Raw genomic sequence first — 19754 nt, forward strand, 5'->3', positions numbered from 1 at the left:
AATTACAATAAACAAAGATAATAAAAGCACACAAACTATTGCAATGTTTCTTAAGAGAAAAGATGATGGCAAACCCAAATCAATTAAAGACCGATGCACATGCACATGTGCACAAAACAGTTTTTAGGGGAAAATCTACTCTAAACCAAGATACTCTCATAGGGCTTCATTCAAGTAAAAAAGAAGACATATAATTTTTAAAACACACATTACTCCCAGAAAATGAACCTGAAACTGTATAATGCTTCATTTTCCAAATCCCAGTTCTGTCTACCCACCTATAAATTAAAAAAAAAAAATATAATAAAGTATCTCAGCGTGACTCATACACACATATGATCTCTGGCTTTGTCAAATCAGACTGGTATGTGAGCTCTGGAGCCTTCACTGCTGTGTAGAGTTGTAATACAGTCTGTAGTTCAGAGAGCACCAGCATCATGTATTCCTGTGGAAGTAATTCCTAAGCAAACCAACTATCCATCTTGGCCAGCCCATTTTAAAGATTCAAGCACCAGAATCTTTTCGCAGGTACTTCCTAGAGAGTGGCTGATTTTTAGTCACTCACCTCTAATGAAGTATTACAAGGAAGTGGTAGAGGAAAAGTCAGGGACAGGATGGTCAAGATCTCAAGCATCTATAGAGGTCCTCGCCCCAAAAAAGACAAATCAGGAAAAAAAATTAACTGAAGGTATTTAAAAACCACTTTCCCTTGCTGCTTTTTTTGCTCAGAAGGCTGGGAGGGACAGAGAAAATGCTTTCATTCACTGCTCGTGACCTGCTGAGCTTCCACTACTGAGTGATAGAAACTGTGTGCAGATACTACAGTATCACATCAGGTAGGTCCACCTTCTGCCACAGTCTCTTATGCTTTTCTTAAAATGTACTGCATTTCTTCTACTTTTAGAAGACAAAGAGGAAAGCTTGTTAGCAACTTACTCTGGAGACAGAGGGGTAAGGGAAGTGGGCTGTTAACACTTTATGGGCTTAATGCATTTGATGGAGAGAAAATCTGTTTGTAAATTTGCATTTTGCTGCATTTCTTGTGAAAAGGATGTGGTGAGGCAGATGAGAGAAAGGCTGCATACTAAACTCAGTGCCTGCTCCACACTTGATAGCTGCGATTCCCCAGAAGCAAAGGAGATTGCTGTTAAGGAGGAATCATGAAGCAAATTCTTCTGGGAAAGATAGCTTGCAGTGTAGGATGGGGCGGGCAGTGAGACACAGCAAGGAGAGACTTCATCATCCCACATCAGTGCTGGAAACTCCTTCGAGGAGCAAGGGGCCTCCTCACAGCCAGAAGCAGAGCCATAAATCAATCTTGGGTGACAAGTGAAAGAAAGAAGACTTCCTAAGGACTCAGATGAGGCTACGTCAAATTTGTGCAGATGGGGAAGCCAAAGAAAGCAGGAGTGGAGGAAAGAGAATTCACCTTACCAGGAGGAAGAGTTGTTTTCATTTGGGCTTTCAGATTGAAGATTACCTCTTTTCAGTTGTTTTTTTTTTTTTCTTTTTTTTTCCTTTAGATAAAACAGACCGGGGGCCTTTTGTCTGCCCTTGCAAATGTGGCACCTGCTCTCGTGCCAAGGCAAAGCCCAAGCAGAGACACACAGCTGTGCAGGGACAGGTCTTAGATGCACCTTCCAGAAGGAGATGCTCTTGTAGGACATGACTCAGACCAACCTCATTCTTGTTGCTCTCACTTGGCCCCAGAGAGGCTATTTACGAAGAGCTGTCTCCCAGACTCAAGTTTTCTCTTTTGTTGCAGCCCTATTACTTTCCTGTTTCTGCTTTCTCCTGCCCCAAAGACACTGGCTCAGCTCCTGTGGCATGTGCACACGAGGGGGAAAGAGTCATTTGTCACTGTCAGGAGATGTGCTGTACACAGCAGGTCAGCTCTCACCTCCTGCTGCTCCTGCAGCGAGGGCTGCAAATCTTGAAAAGATGCATAACATGCACATTGCAAACAGCCATTCATCATCGCAGAGCTGTGCCCCAGACACCCAGGCACAACCCAGCAAGCTGCTCTAGTTGTACGCACCAAAGAGGCATGTCCCCTCCTGCTCCTTGCAATGAGAAACAAGAACAGAGACACAAAAAGCAAGGCAAGTGGCTGTGGATGGTATCTGCTGCAAAAATTCTATCTTCTCTCTCCTCCAGAAAGGCCCAGTGCTGCAAAGGTGTCCCATAATCATTAAATTATGAAAATGTAAGTTGCTGGAAGAAAATTAATACCAGGCATGACTGGGGAAAAGGTTCCTTTCTCGTGAAGTAATTATGAAATTAAAATTTGATCTCTCCCTGGCGATTGTACAAAGGATACGGCTGAGGTATTGAACACAACAATACAGCCAGGATTTCAGCAGAAGGTTTCACTAGACAAAAAAGCTCAATTAAAAAAGGGGGGGGGGGCGACGACTTTCTGTAAATTACATGAATTTGGCTAAAAGGCTCAATCAAGCAGGTTAGAGCACAGGGTTTGCAGACTTCCAATTACTTTTTACAAGTTGGAATCAAGCTGTTAGGAAATACAGCTTATCTGAATAAGACTAATAATGCTAAGCTAATTAGACCCACAGGCATTAGCCAGCAGATAAATTCAGGCCAAAAAGAGGGACACTGTCACTTTAAATACTGCCTTGGGATCAGTGGAAAAGCTAATGAGGAGTGTCAGTTGGGGCTGTTTTATTAGGTGGTTCTCCAGAGACTGTAGCCTAAGGTTTCTGAAGCAAGGCTTCTGTGCTTGATTCAATAAATCAATTTATATTAAAGGAGGGTGCAGCACAGGCGCCAGCTCCATAAAGCATTTCTGTGGCATTTCTCAACCTGCTCAGGCACTCCTCGGGCAGGCTACCTGAATGTGCCACCAAAGGACATTGAGCCCAGCAATAAAAGATAGTGGTCGCATTGGCAATATTTGTTCAAATCAGCTGACACATTACCAAGCAAAACATGCACATTGGCTCTCACCAGGGTATTCTGGATCCCCAATAAGTGATTAATGAGAGTCTGTTTTTTGTGAGCCAGAGTTTGAACCGCAGACGGCAAGGCAGACTGTGCAATGAAAGCAAAAGGCATCCATCCCAAACAAAATAAAACGGCTTGAAAAGTGAAGTTGCTTTTTTAATCAGATGCTTAGAGGCTGAAAGACATGGAAAGAAAAGGGCGAGCACAGAGCAGGTTGGCAGCTTTCCAGGCAGCGGACAATATTGACTCTAGAATAAAATGGGTTTTGCTTAGCGCTTGCCTCAGGGCACCAGCTTCCCTGCTTTGGAATAAATCATGCGTGCGGGCGCTTCCCCAGCACCGGCTGACCCTCGGGTGGGTAACCCTGTGTGCCACAGCACCCCCTCGCCAGACACAGGAACATGGAGCTGGCAAGGGCTCCACTGCTGCTACAAAGATGGCACACTCAGAGGCACTGCCCAATTCCCCTGCTTGCTGCTGCCTTGGGCTTTAGCCCGTGGTGTTGAGGGCTCAGACAGTTTCTGATGGGTGCAGCTCAACTCTGCATGATTCCAGAGGGCAAAGGAAGCCACCAACAAATGAGGTCAAAAACCAGACTTATTATCTAGGGCTCTTTTGCCATGCTAAAATCAAGTCAAAAAGTTCAAGCTGTGATCTGGAAACAAACATTTAAAGAACTCCACCTCAGTGCAAGCAGTAGAAAGGCTACTGTTTTTGTTCCAAGGAGAAGCTAAAAACTAACTCTGAAACCTCCAAAGCTGATGCCAGTTGGTAGTGCATTCTGGATGCCTTTGGTTAAGTGCAGCACTGAATGACTCCTCCAGCCCTGTGAAAGGCTGAGACGGGAACTCTGGAAGGAGCCACGGCAGAGACACAGCCAGACAGAAAATCAGGTTTCGGGAAGGTGTTTAGGATCTAGTCAAAGCAAAGTATTTCAAAATTGTTCACACTGGATTTACCCACAAGTGAAGAAAAAAGTTTAGACACAGTTGGTTAGTTTAAGTAAAAGGCAGAGACAGAGAGGACTAATTCTGTGCAGTCCTTTAAAGGCTTGAGCTGTTATCATCAGGTCTGCCGTTTTCACACTATATATTTCTACCTCACCTTACTTGCTCCCCCTTTTTAGTACTAGCCACCCTCTGCTTGCATGGCCTTTAAGTCTTCCCTGATAGTTTTGTTACCAAGACTTGCCAAAGTCACCAGGACACTTCTCTCTGCTACAAGTTTAACCTCTGCAAGCCATGGGCCTGAAAACCCCAGCCCAGAGACCCAGCTGTGCAAGACTGTCAGTAACACAGACGTCTGCCAGCAAATTATGGCTTGAGACAGCTCGGAGGCTTGTGCAGCAGGAGACACTGCTCTTAAGACGTCTTGCCAGCTACAGTACACGTTTTGCAGCGGCTGTTCAACCACAATGCACAAGGGGTGAGGGTGCAGGAAACGCGGCTCCCGGCTCCCACCAAAATGGGATTTATTTTAGATATATTTAATACAGCGTTCTTTCTCACCACAGCTGCCACTGCAGAGAGAGAAGAAAGGGTAGGAGAGCTGGAGTGAGAAGGGAAAGGCTAGTCTCAGAGCAGTTACAGGCGGCCTGGACCAGTAATGCGGTACACATTGCTGGATCAGTGGTTGTCCTAACGCTGTGGGGAAACTTGGCAGCTCTGCTACCACTGTGGGCTGTGGAGACAAAGACAGTGTGGAAACTTCACATGAAAAAAAAGAGAAAGAAAAAGCAGAAAGAAAAAATAAAGGGCCAAATACATCATGACAAACCCAAAGACAATAACCTTTTGTAATCCAAACAAGCTGGTCAAGCCAAGCCATTGTTGAGAATCTGAAAAGCTCCAGAGCAAAGGAGGATAAAAATGAAGAAAAAAAGTCATACAGCTTCTAACAGAAAACACAGTTAGTATCCTGAATTGTAAAATCAACCAGTTCATTTTCCTGAGGACACATCAGAGCAGAGAGTATTTTACATTTTCTCACTCAAGGATTCGGTAATTAAGTGTAAGAGTGGCTGTTTCTTCCTAACATTACCTGCATCTCTTTACATGTATGTGCAGGTGTCAACACACTGTGAGGTCAGAGAACAAAAAAAAAAAAATTCAGACAACTGATCATCTGCCTTGTATGTGATAAAAATTCAGCAGTGTTTTAGTGTATCAAGCTCTGGATGGCCAAAGCTCCATCTGACATTTTCTAGAAATGAATATATATGCTAATTTATTCTCCATGGTAGATAGTGTCCTTAGAAACAAATGCAAAACAGACATGTCCTCGGCCATTTTGTCCTGCTGCATCAGTTAAACCTATGAATTAGAAAGGGAAGAAATTAGAAGCCGAACACTTGAAGTGGAAAACAAGCAGTAAGAAACCCTAGTCATCCCAAACCATCACCTCTGAGGGCCCATTAAACTGGAACTCTAATGTCTTGTCCACAATACCAATCATTAAAATTGACCCAGACTTTTAGATAAATAGTAATTGGCTGCTTCTCCTCTGCTTAGGAGATCACTGCACACAATTCAATGGAATAGAAATATGTTGGGCAAATACTTTGCAAAAAGAAATAGATCCTTATTTAGAAGGGCTCTGATTTAGACAAATGTATGGTGATAGAGCAATTCCCTCATCATTTTACTGTCCTGAGGCAACCAAACAAAGAGGTAACTGATGCACTAGCTGTGAGATATGGTGCAGTTAAAAGATTCCAATTCTTTTATTCAGGAAAAAAATGTAACCCCCATCTTCCACTTCCAACCAGCAATCAGAAGGAACAGGGAGAGGTAGCCTCATCACAGTCCCCACATGCTTTTGCTTGGCACAGGCCAGCTATTTCTGGGACAATACTGCAATGAATTCAGACTTGAATTTTCAAGTCACAGTGCAAGCATTTATTCCAGAATAACTGCTTGCAGCTAAGCACATTTATACTAAACTGGTGACAATTTCTGCATTGACCATATTAGAAGCTGTAACTGGATCAACATGTGTCCTACACTTCAGGAAATACAGAAAAAACAACAGGAAAAGAACTGTCTTCTCCTACCCGCTATATGTTAGAGTTAAGAGAGTTCACACACCAGTACTGAAACACAACACATTGAATCAAATCTTCCAGTTCAACTTACTAATGCTCTTCTACCTTACTACTTATTCTACATTTGAGTTCCTTCTTATTTATCTTCTTCTAATGCCAAACAGTATTAGCTATGCAATAATCATTTTGAATACGGTACTCACAGATTCACAAATGAAGTAGAAACTGATATAAGGAGTTATTTCTTCCCTTAATTTTTAACCTTTCCAACTCTGTATGAATCCCAACATTCTGCTGGTGATTTGGTCTGGAAAAATCACGGTAGGCAGGACTTCCACTGAGCTTCTTGATATGGCTCTCATGGTTCATTTGGAACCTCTAGTGTGCGCAAACATCTTCCTGTTCTTCATGCTTTACTTTGTATTTATCCCCACCAAGTTTGATCATTGCGATGCCCCTTCATGTAAATCACTTAATTCTTTCCAGTTCCTCATGGTCCTCCTTGTTTAATAGGAAAAGAGCTGTGGTGTCACCTGCCACTGCTGCAGCTTTACCACTCTAGCCTCATTTCCTTTCCAGACCAGTAGCCAACTGGGAAAATGTAAAACAACTCTCATGACTCTGAAGAAACCCTCTTTGCCTTCCAACCATGATAAAAGAAATCTGTTCTTATCCTCCTCTCAGGAAGTTCCTGGCCCATGATACTTCTGTAGCTCTCCCCCCAAACCAGAAGCCTACACTTTGCTGGTTTTTTTTTCCCCCCCCAATAGCATGTCACAACTTGAAAAAGAATTTTGGAAGTCTATATGAAACCATTCTTTAATGATGCCTCCAGAGACATCAGAGAGTTTAACAAAAAACCTTCTTTTGCAGAAATTGGGAGAGTGTCTCATGATGTTCCAAATGTTTTGCAGTCTAAGTCCTCAGTTGATCCAATGTTCTCATTCTGTTCCTATTCTTTTGCTCATGCCTGTAGCCTTTTTAAAATGTGAAGTCATCGTTCCCAGGGTGAGACTGCATATTCTACTAGCAGCTGTTCAAGATGAGAGACAATGATGGCTATTCCCAGACTTACATGTTCTGCACAAACACTCCAGATAATATTAAACTTAGACCATTATTCTGCCATTAAAACATCATTATATTTATGGTGTATAAAGCAGGGGACAAATCAGAAGTGATGTGGAGCGGTTGTTGCAGTGAGCATCCAAGTTTCCAAACCTACAAGAATTCACTCTTTATTTTTTAATCCTTTCTATTCTTCCCGTTCCTCAAATGACATTTACTACAGAGGATAAAACACAAACATCATGGAAATTAAGATCATTTGCATATACTGGGCTTTTGCCTTTATAGGTCACACACAGAACTCACAACAGCAAAGATTAGGGCTTCTCCAAGTGAGTGGGACTCATTTGAGAAGAAGCCTCTTGAACCAGTAAAAAACAATGAAGACATTTAGCCATAGGCAAAAAAAAAAAATCATCATTCTTTCTGTCTTCACTTCTTTAAGTCAATGCTGTTCATTTAAGCCTTTTCATTTTGGGCCGGTTATGACTTTTGTTCAGATAAACCCATCTCTAAAACAATTCCTCAAGGAATTACCCAAATCAGGGGCCAGCTGCACTGGAGTATGGGAGGCAACTCCTCCCTTCTGAAAGCATTCCTCAGTATGCAAAAGCATCACAGCTCAGATTCTGATCCAGAATCTATAAAAAGCTACTTCCAAGATAGGAAAATTGTTTAGCTTTCAGAAACATCCCCTGGAACATCTTCCCCTTTATGTGTTTGCTCTGCTTTGAGTACTCCCACATTAACATGAAACAAGGTCCTGGCTCTGTGGGGAGGTCAACTTATTTAAAACAATAACTTCTAAAAGAAAGATACATCTGAAAGAAGGAAATGCCTTTCCTTTTAGTATGGAGGGGTGCCCCTCCATGTTTGACCAGTTTACACTAATCAAAGACATGTACAAAGCAGGCATTTGTTGGGGAGAAGGTCGAGCCCATGTCGAGAAGGACCCATTCTTACCAGCCAGTCATGTTGAAGTCACGATAGAGCATTCTCTTCCCAACTTCCTTGCGCTGCACCCTCCGTGGAAACTCTAAATGTGTGAATTCATTTCCCAGCAAGTGGGGTTGCATGTAAGCCTGTGGGCAGAAATTAAACCACAGATACCACATAAAACAAGACATTATCTATTTTTAATGAGGTAGCATTACCATCCCTTCCCGTTCCCTTCCCACACAAATTCCACCTCTTCCTCCACCCTTCTTTTTAAATAAGGAAGATGATGTGCTCCATTTCAGCAATGTGCATATTCACCAGTTCTGACCCTGCCTGGTGTCCAGCAGCAGCCTTATAGCAGTCCTCTTGCCCTCAAAATCATTCACTTCTCCCTGCTCCTCAAAATTTGGGATCTCTAAAGTACACTTCATCCATTGACCCTGAAGGAGTCTGCAGGGCTTTGTAAAACAGAACACATCTTCTTTTGTAGGTCATCAACTTGAGAGAAGGAAATGATCAAATATAAAGCCATGGAGCAAGCAGAGACTTGGAGGAGCGTACGTGGAGTGAAGCTGAAGCTTTCTGAACTTCTTTGCCAGAGTCATGCCTGAGGCTCATGTTCTCCAAAGCTGACCATACTGAAGAGCATCTCGAGGCAATTTGTCTACTGTGTAAATTTTTGGATTGAATTTATAGACATATTGCTCAACACAATAGGTTAATTCTAAACATATTTTATTTCTTGTTTCTGAAATAAACCTCACTCCTTTTTCTTTAATACTTTCACAAAAAAGCCTTTCTCCCTCCCTCCTCAAAGCGACATTGTGAGTGAGCTCTTGTGAAGACACAAACTGGCTAGGGAACTGAAAAAAGTTGCATTTCTTAACTTTTTTGCAGGTAACTCCTTTTTCTTATCCAGCCAGTTAAGGTAATAAAGTCTGTCTTATCTTCAGCAGCAGCTGCCATCATGGCAGATGAAATGAGCTGGGTTTAGTTTGTGGGTTGGTCATAAATCTAGTGCTCATCAAAGGTGAGCAGCAGGAAGCAGTGGAAGCCTTTATTGATCTACCTGGAATCTACCATGCAGATAGTTCACAATAAAATATTTCCTGCATTTAAGGGCTGAGACTGCTTTCACTTGCTGGATCAGGCTCAACACATCACAATGCTAACCTTCTATCAGCTTGTCCCTGTTCCTGTCACCAGACATCCTTCCAGAAAACACCTTGAGCTCAGCTGAAATGGGACTGAGAGAGATTGCTGTGTGTAGCGAACAAAACTGGATTCTGCTTTCAAGAGGTGGCTTTCAAGCATGCAAGTGTGATCTTGACATTGCGATCCCTTCCTGGAACAGGAGCTCCAACAGGTTCTCTATGTACACTTAAGGGAAATAGATCTTTTTTCCTGCAGTCTGCAGTCAGTCAAGGTCCCCTTCTCCACCCAAATATTGTTTTCAAGGATCCTCTAATTGAATCACTGTTCCTCATTAGAAAAGTGGTTCAGAAGCACTAATGACTTTTGAGAGATCCAGCAGTATTAGTCCACATGAGGCTTTTTATACTTTCAGAACTCTGGACGCTCTATTTAAAAGTACATGTAAGCTTTTTATTTTATTTACTTTTTCCTCCAGTTGCAAAAAAGATGGAACGTTCCTAATGATTTGATGCATCATAACACATGAATGATATTTGTTGTTTGTATGAAAACAAAGAAGTGGATGTTTTTTGGTTTTTATTAATTCTTTCTAGTTTATGATATTGTAAGCAATGAAGTCAGTCTGCTTTGAAAGTGCAATTCAGTTCACTTTTAAAAATGCACAGCCTGTCTTAATTAAAACATTACAAACCACTTCAAGCTAAAGACTACTTTCGCCTGCCTACAAAAAGTCTTATTCAAAGAAAAAACCTTCATACCAGACATCAAAATGAAGTTATCTAAACTTTAGATTATGAGATTACTTACTAGTCTGAATCACAGGTCCAGAAGAAAAATATTACAGGCTTTTAGCATTTTTCCACTTGAAAACAAGAATTTCCTTTTTTGAAAAGGTAAAGTGATGGGGAGAGACTGCATTTCATAAAGATTTACTCAGATGGAAAGTCTGAGGTCACAACTGAAATAAGATTAATAAAGCTGGCAGTTACCAGTGGACTGCTAATGTTCAAATAAGATTTCTCTTCCACAGCCAAGCCTCAGTGCTTGATTTACAAACTAGAGATCTTAACTCGATTCTAATATTTTTGGCGTCAGTGAAACAGAGGGAAATGAGCAATTTGAAAGCTTCTGGTGTCTGCGATCTGAATTTTTATGTGAGGAAATGGTGATTTTTGCTAGGCTTTGCTTTATTTTTTAATTTTCCATGTTTTTTACCCTTTTTTTAAACAGTTATTTTTGATGCTTCACTGCTAATTTTACAGAGATAAGAATGTTCTATTATAAAACTCAGCTGCAACTTCCAGTAGGTTTTGTTGAGAACTGTTCTTCATTTACTATGAGGCAAGACTCCTTGACACCTCAACCAAACCATGCTGGGCAGCAGAACTAGAAAATAAATAAAGAGCAAAACTTTAAAAGCCTACAGATCTTTCAAGAAGATATACAAGCAGACAACACAAAATCCCCTCAAGTGATCACATGAGAAATAAAAATGGTAAGTGAACTAGCAGAATTTCACCTAGTGAAAGGTACCATATTTTCCATTTTTTAATTTGTTTAGTCTCAATTTGCAAGAACCTCAGATCAGAAACACCACATAGAGAATCTGAACTTTAATAAAGAGTGACTATCAAACACTTTCTTTATATCTTTATGATAGGTTTGTACAACGTTGTTATTCTGTGTTACAGAATGGGAACATTTTTCATATTTTCTCTTTCTGAAGCTATTCCAGCTTTTTGGCATAAATCTGGCACAGCCTGCAACGTGTGTTTTTGGTACTCTGCCATTTCATGGTGTATTTTGTGGCTGAATGTACTATGCTTAACATTAGTTGTTTAAAATGGATTTCGCTTAAGGAAATATTAGTCACGGTTCTTTAAAAAGGTCATTTACTTCCTGCTGTGTTTCCTGGTGATCAGAAAAGCAAACATGAAATTAAGATAAACCTAGACTTGCACACTAGCTGGCAGTTAATTAGGTGGCAGGAAACACTGCATGTATCTTTTTGTACCTCAGTAAGGCCTGCTTATGTCTTTTCCAACTCCTCCAGTATGCACTGCACTGGAACATCACTGGCAATAGTGGCTTTACTGCATTCTGTGTTATTTTCAGAATTGTTGTTTTCCCATACATCAACTACATCTTAAAACTTTATACTCTTATCTCCAATAGGATATTCTACTATATGGACTACTACTCGCAATGGCACACACAGCACAATGCACCCAGAAGTTTTGCAAATGATTCTGTTACCATATGGACACATTTAAGCAAAAGAGAGATTAAAACTAAAGGAGGTGGTGGTAGAAGGAAAGAGGGAAGTAGAAGCCAAATCCATCCCTGGATTGGTCTCTCATCTTATGAAAGGCCAGGACCCTTTCCATCAAACCACACATTTCTTAGACCACAGCATCATGCAGTGTGTCAGATGGTCAAAGCAATCCTACATTGAATGATGAAGGGGGCCACAAACTGTAAGAGAAGTTCATCTGACCAGTAATTGAAGCATTGACTGGACATTTACAAGATCTAGCTGCATTTCCTTTTCAGGCTCAGGTTGCCCAGGCATCCTTCAGTAGGTGAATTAGTATCATTTTATCCTCATCTGAGCAATGAAATAAGAATAGGTCCTCTTTGAACCCATGCCTGTTTGGGCTCACGAACCTTTGTTTGAATGATGTCAAAAACAAAGAGCACCCATGGCTCGCTGCCACTAGGGGCCACCCCGACCCAGCCTCTACTAGCAGAAACACCTGCCCTGGTAGTCACGGTGCACTGTCTTTGGTGAACTTTTAAAGGGGCTGCCCAGCTACAAACACAGGCATGGTTGTGGTGGTTTTAATCTAGGCCTTCCGTGGTTACCAGTTTGTAACCAAGGAAGGGGCAGTGTTCCCAGTATTCCATACGATTTTTACATGAATTGTGGTATAAATAAGAAGGGAGGAGCAGCCTTCGTTCTCTTCTCTTCCGCCAGAGTTCGGGAACAGTGGATCCCTGCGCTGGTCTCGCTTATCTAAGGCTGAGGCCTGCAGCATCCACTGACCTGCCACGTGGAAGCTTGGAGAGTGCTGGCAGTGTCTGCCAAGCCTGCTTTCTAAGGGACATGGTGAGATTTGTTTTACTAGTTATTTTACTAGTTCTCGGGTTTGATTGCGCATATCTATTCGGTGTCCCTTTTTGTTTCCTTTTGTCCCTTTTTTCCCCTTTCCCTATCCCTTCGGGGGGTGTTTGGATTCCCGTTTGCTGTGTACATAGCATCTTAACTGTAATATACNGATTTACTCAGATGGAAAGTCTGAGGTCACAACTGAAATAAGATTAATAAAGCTGGCAGTTACCAGTGGACTGCTAATGTTCAAATAAGATTTCTCTTCCACAGCCAAGCCTCAGTGCTTGATTTACAAACTAGAGATCTTAACTCGATTCTAATATTTTTGGCGTCAGTGAAACAGAGGGAAATGAGCGATTTGAAAGCTTCTGGTGTCTGCGATCTGAATTTTTATGTGAGGAAATGGTGATTTTTGCTAGGCTTTGCTTTATTTTTTAATTTTCCATGTTTTTTACCCTTTTTTTAAACAGTTATTTTTGATGCTTCACTGCTAATTTTACAGAGATAAGAATGTTCTATTATAAAACTCAGCTGCAACTTCCAGTAGGTTTTGTTGAGAACTGTTCTCCGTTTACTATGAGGCAAGACTCCTTGACACCTCAACCAAACCATGCTAGGCAGCAGAACTAGAAAATAAATAAAGAGCAAAACTTTAAAAGCCTACAGATCTTTCAAGAAGATATACAAGCAGACAACACAAAATCCCCTCAAGTGATCACATGAGAAATAAAAATGGTAAGTGAACTAGCAGAATTTCACCTAGTGAAAGGTACCATATTTTCCATTTTTTAATTTGTTTAGTCTCAATTTGCAAGAACCTCAGATCAGAAACACCACATAGAGAATCTGAACTTTAATAAAGAGTGACTATCAAACACTTTCTTTATATCTTTATGATAGGTTTGTACAACGTTGTTATTCTGTGTTACGGAATGGGAACATTTTTCATATTTTCTCTTTCTGAAGCTATTCCAGCTTTTTGGCATAAATCTGGCACAGCCTGCAACGTGTGTTTTTGGTACTCTGCCATTTCATGGTGTATTTTGTGGCTGAATGTACTATGCTTAACATTAGTTGTTTAAAATGGATTTCGCTTAAGGAAATATTAGTCACGTTTCTTTAAAAAGGTCATTTACTTCCTGCTGTGTTTCCTGGTGATCAGAAAAGCAAACATGAAATTAAGATAAACCTAGACTTGCACACTAGCTGGTAGTTAATTAGGTGGCAGGAAACACTGCATGTATCTTTTTGTACCTCAGTAAGGCCTGCTTATGTCTTTTCCAACTCCTCCAGTATGCACTGCACTGGAACATCACTGGCAATAGTGGCTTTACTGCATTCTGTGTTATTTTCAGAATTGTTGTTTTCCCATACATCAACTACATCTTAAAACTTTATACTCTTATCTCCAATAGGATATTCTACTATATGGACTACTACTCGCAATGGCACACACAGCACAATGCACCCAGAAGTTTTGCAAATGATTCTGTTACCATATGGACACGTTTAAGCAAAAGAGAGATTAAAACTAAAGGAGGTGGTGGTAGAAGGAAAGAGGGAAGTAGAAGCCAAATCCATCCCTGGATTGGTCTCTCATCTTATGAAAGGCCAGGACCCTTTCCATCAAACCACACATTTCTTAGACCACAGCATCATGCAGTGTGTCAGATGGTCAAAGCAATCCTACATTGAATGATGAAGGGGGCCACAAACTGTAAGAGAAGTTCATCTGACCAGTAATTGAAGCATTGACTGGACATTTACAAGATCTAGCTGCATTTCCTTTTCAGGCTCAGGTTGCCCAGGCATCCTTCAGTAGGTGAGTTAGTATCATTTTATCCTCATCTGAGCAATGAAATAAGAATAGGTCCTCTTTGAACCCATGCCTGTTTGGGCTCACGAACCTTTGTTTGAATGATGTCAAAAACAAAGAGCACCCATGGCTCGCTGCCACTAGGGGCCACCCCGACCCAGCCTCTACTAGCAGAAACACCTGCCCTGGTAGTCACGGTGCACTGTCTTTGGTGAACTTTTAAAGGGGCTGCCCAGCTACAAACACAGGCATGGTTGTGGTGGTTTTAATCTAGGCCTTCCGTGGTTACCAGTTTGTAACCAAGGAAGGGGCAGTGTTCCCAGTATTCCATACGGTTTTTACATAAATTGTGGTATAAATAAGAAGGGAGGAGCAGCCTTCGTTCTCTTCTCTTCCGCCAGAGTTCGGGAACAGTGGGTCCCTGCGCTGGTCTCGCTTATCTAAGGCTGAGGCCTGCAGCATCCACTGACCTGCCACGTGGAAGCTTGGAGAGTGCTGGCAGTGTCTGCCAATCCTGCTTTCTAAGGGACGTGGTGAGATTTGTTTTACTAGTTATTTTACTAGTTCTCGGGTTTGATTGCGCATATCTATTCGGTGTCCCTTTTTGTTTCCTTTTGTCCCTTTTTCCCCTTTCCCTATCCCTTAGGGGGGTGTTTGGATTCCTGTTTGCTGTGTACATAGCATCTTAACTGTAATATACATAAAATATATTTTTTATATAACTAGCTTGATTTTCGGGTTCTTCAATTTGCATAGTTTTTTTCCTTTGCCCTGGGGGAAGTAGAAAGGGGGGAAGAGAGGGGCTGCTACCGGGGGGTTGGGCATTTGGCAGGGAGCCAAGTCCGAACCATCTCAGTGGTACACAGAAACACCATGCAGAACTCACATGACATCTCCGAAGAACAACTTTGATAATTAATAGAAGTGCACCCATCTGCAGTACACTCAATTCATCATTCATTTTAAACATATTTTCCAAGGGAATAAGTAACAAAAAATATGCCATTTACTGTTGTAATTTAGACTATCATGACTGAAATTAATAGTTTCCTCAGAAGATGAAAGAAAAATTCCTCCTGGCAGTCATTGCCTGAAGGTATTGACGAATGTACCAGAGCAACTCCCAGTCAATACTGGATTTTGTTTTCCCTCAAGATACACTGATAGGGAAAGCCAGGGCTTTTCCCAAGTGCTGTGAGGAGCTTTCCTGCTACAGTGCTAAAAAGAAAAGAGACACAGAAATTCAAAACAAAAGGAGGCTTGTGAATGCCTACCAGTGGGAGGGAAGCAGCATGGCACACTGAACCTCTACAGAAGCTGAAAGACCAAGGGAATACTGGTGCAAAGCTTTCACACTTATGCCTTAGGAAGTGCTCTCTGACTGAAAGATTGATTGCCTTCTGCAATACTCTCACAAGCTGCCCGACGCAGAAATCTGTCTCTGCCACATGACCTGCCTGAAATCTGCAACTGTATGCTGTCTTCCCACTGCCCTCCTATGGAGTGATGACCATGCCCAGAGCTGCTTAAAAGTCAGAATGACTGGATAGTCAACTAGTTCTTTTAAGTTTTCCATGCCAGAGGCCTATGCCCAAGGCCATTCTTGGATGCACAGCAATAAATCTGCATTAAAATCACAGCCAGATAGGGAAAATATTTGTTTCCCTTCCCTCTCAGTCACTTAACCAGTACTAGCTGAAGAATAATTTTGTGTAAGACTAGGCTGGAGGGCTTCATATAGAGATATTCACATGACCTGAACAACTCATTATCCTATGGATTTCTTTCCACTGGAAGCTAAGGTTCAGAAAAGAAGACCTAAATGAACCTCCTGTGTGGCTGAAGCAATCAATAGGCACTAAAGGCAGAGGAAAGCTCCTTCACCCTGATCGTGCCAAGTGTCTACTGCACAGGGAACCAGCACTCAGTAGCCTGCAGGCTGTAAATCCATATCCTCCCTTTACTTGTGCAGTAACTTCCCCACAGTGAACAGCATCTCTGCATTTACCAAGTAAAACACGAATGCTAAAATGATTAAGAGATTTTCTTCCTATTGTGCAGGAAGAGCAGTGTCATACGTTTGAAGCAAAGAAACTCAGCTCTAACTGCAAATAAGAAAATACATCCAAAGTAACTAACTTTCAGACAGAAACAGCAGAAGAGAGATGTTCACGGTGGAATAGACTGATAGCAGAACCTGGGGCCAGACAAAGTGTGTAAAATTATTTGGATTCTAATCAGCTAGACAGACGCAACCTCTGGAGTGTAATGTTTATGCCAACCTTGTAAGAAATTAGGGGTCATCTTTTTTTTTTTTTTTTAACAAGAGAGTAAAAATATTATTTATGGAATGTCACATTTGAAATTATCTCTAATTTTGTTTCACGCTCCCACTGTCTTGCATGTATTCCCTTTGAACACGATACCCATAGACCTGGCATATTTGTTACATATAGAATTAAAATAAACAAACAAAGGTAAAGGAATTTTCCAGAGCAGAAAGAAAACAGCAGAAATACTTTTCAGATCAGCTACTGGTTTCAAATATGAGCCAGAAAGGACATCAAAAGAGAAAAACAATCCTTGTAGGCAATATTTTATCCTGTATTTCCTACAGAAGCAGCAGACTCCCTAGATGCTAAAGATACCTTTTATTTTAAAGGCTAACAAATTATTTTAAATTTACTGAACTGTAAATATTTATTAGGCCTTTTTTCCATTTGTTTCCCTGAATATGAATACTCCCAAAAGCAGTTTTCCCTCTAAAATTTTCAGCTTCAAGACAGTGAACCTGACTGAAAAAAAATCAAACGTGACAATTGAGGAAATACTTAAAATTTTTTCTTTAGAACCTTCCACCCCACCTTTCAACCATCAGCATTTTGTCTAGTTTCAAACCACATTGCTTGGGCCAGGCTGAAGAAAAGAGATATCCTGAGACCAGGGAATCCCATAAGCTTTGGCTTGTCCACTCCAAGTCAGGTAAGGCTGACAGAGCTTAAATTTCTAAGAGGAAAAAGCAGGAGACCAGAAGAAGCAAAAAAGAAATTTCTCAGCCATGTTAGGAATGACATTTTGACAAACAGTCAACCAACTTCAACCAACCAACCTGACCATTGCTGAAAAACTTTAAGTAACAGAATTGTTTGCACGAAAAATAACACTATGCATTTTGACTTATGTTACTTGGGTAGCTTACCAGCAAACACAGCCTGGTGTACAAAGCATCCCATATGTCCTCAGCTAGTCATCCATCCTGTCCCAGCTTTACAGGTGCTGCTACACTAAATAAAATCAGACTTTGATCACCCATCCTATCCCCCATCTACTAATGTTCACTAAGGTCACCTCTAAATTGGACATATTTTCCCTGATCGAGATACTACCAGCATACTATTAGAATAAATCAATCAAACTCTGCAATATCAATGGTCTTCACTGAAGAGATGAGACTCCTTTCATTGAGATTTGCATCACTAGGCTTTTCTTCAGTTTTGCTGATGGCTAAAAGACAAACATGATCAGTCACTGGTGTTCAGTGAACACATCATCCTTCACTAAGCCACAGTAACTCAGCAGCATTTCTCCGAGCCTTAGGTATTACTGGGCAATGCTGATCATCAGCAACACCTGATTTGGTCCTCAGGTCTCTTACCAGATACTGAAGTCGCTGGCGCTCAGTCTCTGGAGTGAATTCTGAAGACATTGGAATGACTTCACCATTTCGGATTATTATAGCCCTGCAACAGTAATAAAACATCATCAGTACAGGAAAAAAAAAAAAAAAAGTAAAAAATACCCAGGAAACCACAGGGTACAGTCACACTCTTATTCTCTTCAGAATCATAGTCAAATAAAGCCATTTCTTTCCTACGGAGGTGGCCAGCAGAACAGGATAATAATTTCTGCCCTGCATCCTTTAGACTGGATAATGAAGTTTATTTGCATAAGCCAAGTTCATTTCAGAGCTCACAAAAACATCAGAGCAACAAAGGCAAGAGTTATTTCAGTTGATATCTACAGGGTATCCTTATTAAGTGAAATGCAGACACCCAGAGGAGATGCTGCAGAATCACTGATTGTAGAACAACTCTTTGCAGATTTTAATATAAGTTGTGGCTGACACTCTCTAAACTACTGGCTTCAAATGACTCATACTTTCCAATTATTGATTGGTCATATATCACATCAGAACATTTCTACTCCAACAGCAAATGGAAATAGCAAAGTGAATCCTATTTAACACAAATTTAACTAGTTATCTGCCAAAAGATGACAAGTAATGGAATGAGCATAGATCAGCCAGGGGATATTAGGCACACTTCTGCAAGTTGCAGAGAGGAAATTCTCTCAAATACCTGCCTGTTGCCTCTTAACAATCTGCTATGCTGCACACAGAATACGGCCCAATCCTTCCCTGGTGGATTCCTTCACTGACTGGAATACATGTCACAAGAGGGAAGAATTTACCCAATATTCCTATTGCATTCTGCAGTCATGTATTCACTCACAGAATCCTATTCCTTTATCTTTCCATTATTTAGGCAGCTCTGTAAGGAGAGTAATGGTTGGTGCTTTTGAAGTGCTGGGTAAATTATGTGTCATCTTAAAGACTTTAATGCCTAGTTTAGATTTTTTTCTCAGCCATCAGGAGATTAATTTAGTGTTTGGATAGTAGCAGTGTACCATCTCTCCTCTTGAATTTAGACAGAATCTGGTATAGCTAAAACAAGCATTTGCCACTTGGATTCCAGTTTCTCTGTGTTTTAAATGGCCTCATTTCTGTGATCTTCTCATACCACTGATGTGCTATTTACGAGCTAGCTTACTTCCCTTGATAATTTGATGAATTTGCTGTCATTGATTCTATGCCAGGTGTTCTGATGGCATTGTAATGCAACCAACAAATATGGTAGGCACACGAAGATTAAAAACTTAAACCTCTAAACTCAAAACATAGGCATCTCGAGAAAACCAGCTCAGGTACAAACCAGGTTTGTAAAATTACTGGCTCCAGGTCTTGTGGATAGGTCATTGGAGTAAAATTGTCTCCAAATGGTCACCCTACTATTGCTAGTATGCAAAAGGCGAGAGCATTATCTATGAGGAAAGGAACTGTTCACATTTCTGAGATTCATGTGGCAAAGAAAAGACAGGTTCAGGATGGTACTACAATGTGAGATGTAGGAAGAGGCTCTAGTGATGAGGGGAAAACTGCTTTGCTCTGACAGGTAACAAATTTACTGCTCCTGGACCTCCAGCACTCACTTGCAAATAATCCGGTGTAGAACTTATAGGTAGGCAGGAGTGCAACCTACATATTGAAGGCTCTCACTGGCCCTCCACTGCTACAGTTAAAAACAATACTGTGTGCTTGAAATGAGACAGACAGGGTGGTTGTAACTCTTCAATTTGTTGAAACAAATTTGTGCTGAATTTTTGCCAGATTTTTTTCTCCTTTATGGAATCTGGATACACTGAGGGCTTACAAAAGTGCCTATCCAATGAAAAACAATAAAAGTTTGTTGATTTTTCTTTTTATTTCTGAGACATTTAAACATGAATTAAGAACTCTACCACTTCTTTTCTGTAACAACACGTTTGCTTTTATTTTTGTAATTACTAAAGTATTCAGTTTTGAACCAGATTAATTTACT

At 40.9% G+C, this 19754-nt stretch overlaps 1 protein-coding gene across 1 annotated transcript in view; it reads right to left on the reverse strand.

The window, feature by feature from the left end:
- Positions 1–19754, reverse strand: part of PPM1H (protein phosphatase, Mg2+/Mn2+ dependent 1H) — a 135288-nt gene that overhangs the window by 21519 nt on the left and 94015 nt on the right. The window contains exons 5-6 of the mRNA XM_027887749.1: positions 17753–17837; positions 8039–8157 (exon numbers count right to left, since the gene is read on the reverse strand). Of these exons, the coding sequence (XP_027743550.1) occupies positions 8039–8157; positions 17753–17837 (204 nt within the window). The remainder of the gene's footprint in view (positions 1–8038; positions 8158–17752; positions 17838–19754) is intronic.

Source organism: Empidonax traillii, unplaced genomic scaffold (genome assembly GCF_003031625.1).
Source record: "Empidonax traillii isolate 1590-97213 ecotype Southwest subspecies unplaced genomic scaffold, ASM303162v1 scaffold221:size740363, whole genome shotgun sequence".
NCBI classification, from domain to species: domain Eukaryota; kingdom Metazoa; phylum Chordata; class Aves; order Passeriformes; family Tyrannidae; genus Empidonax; species Empidonax traillii.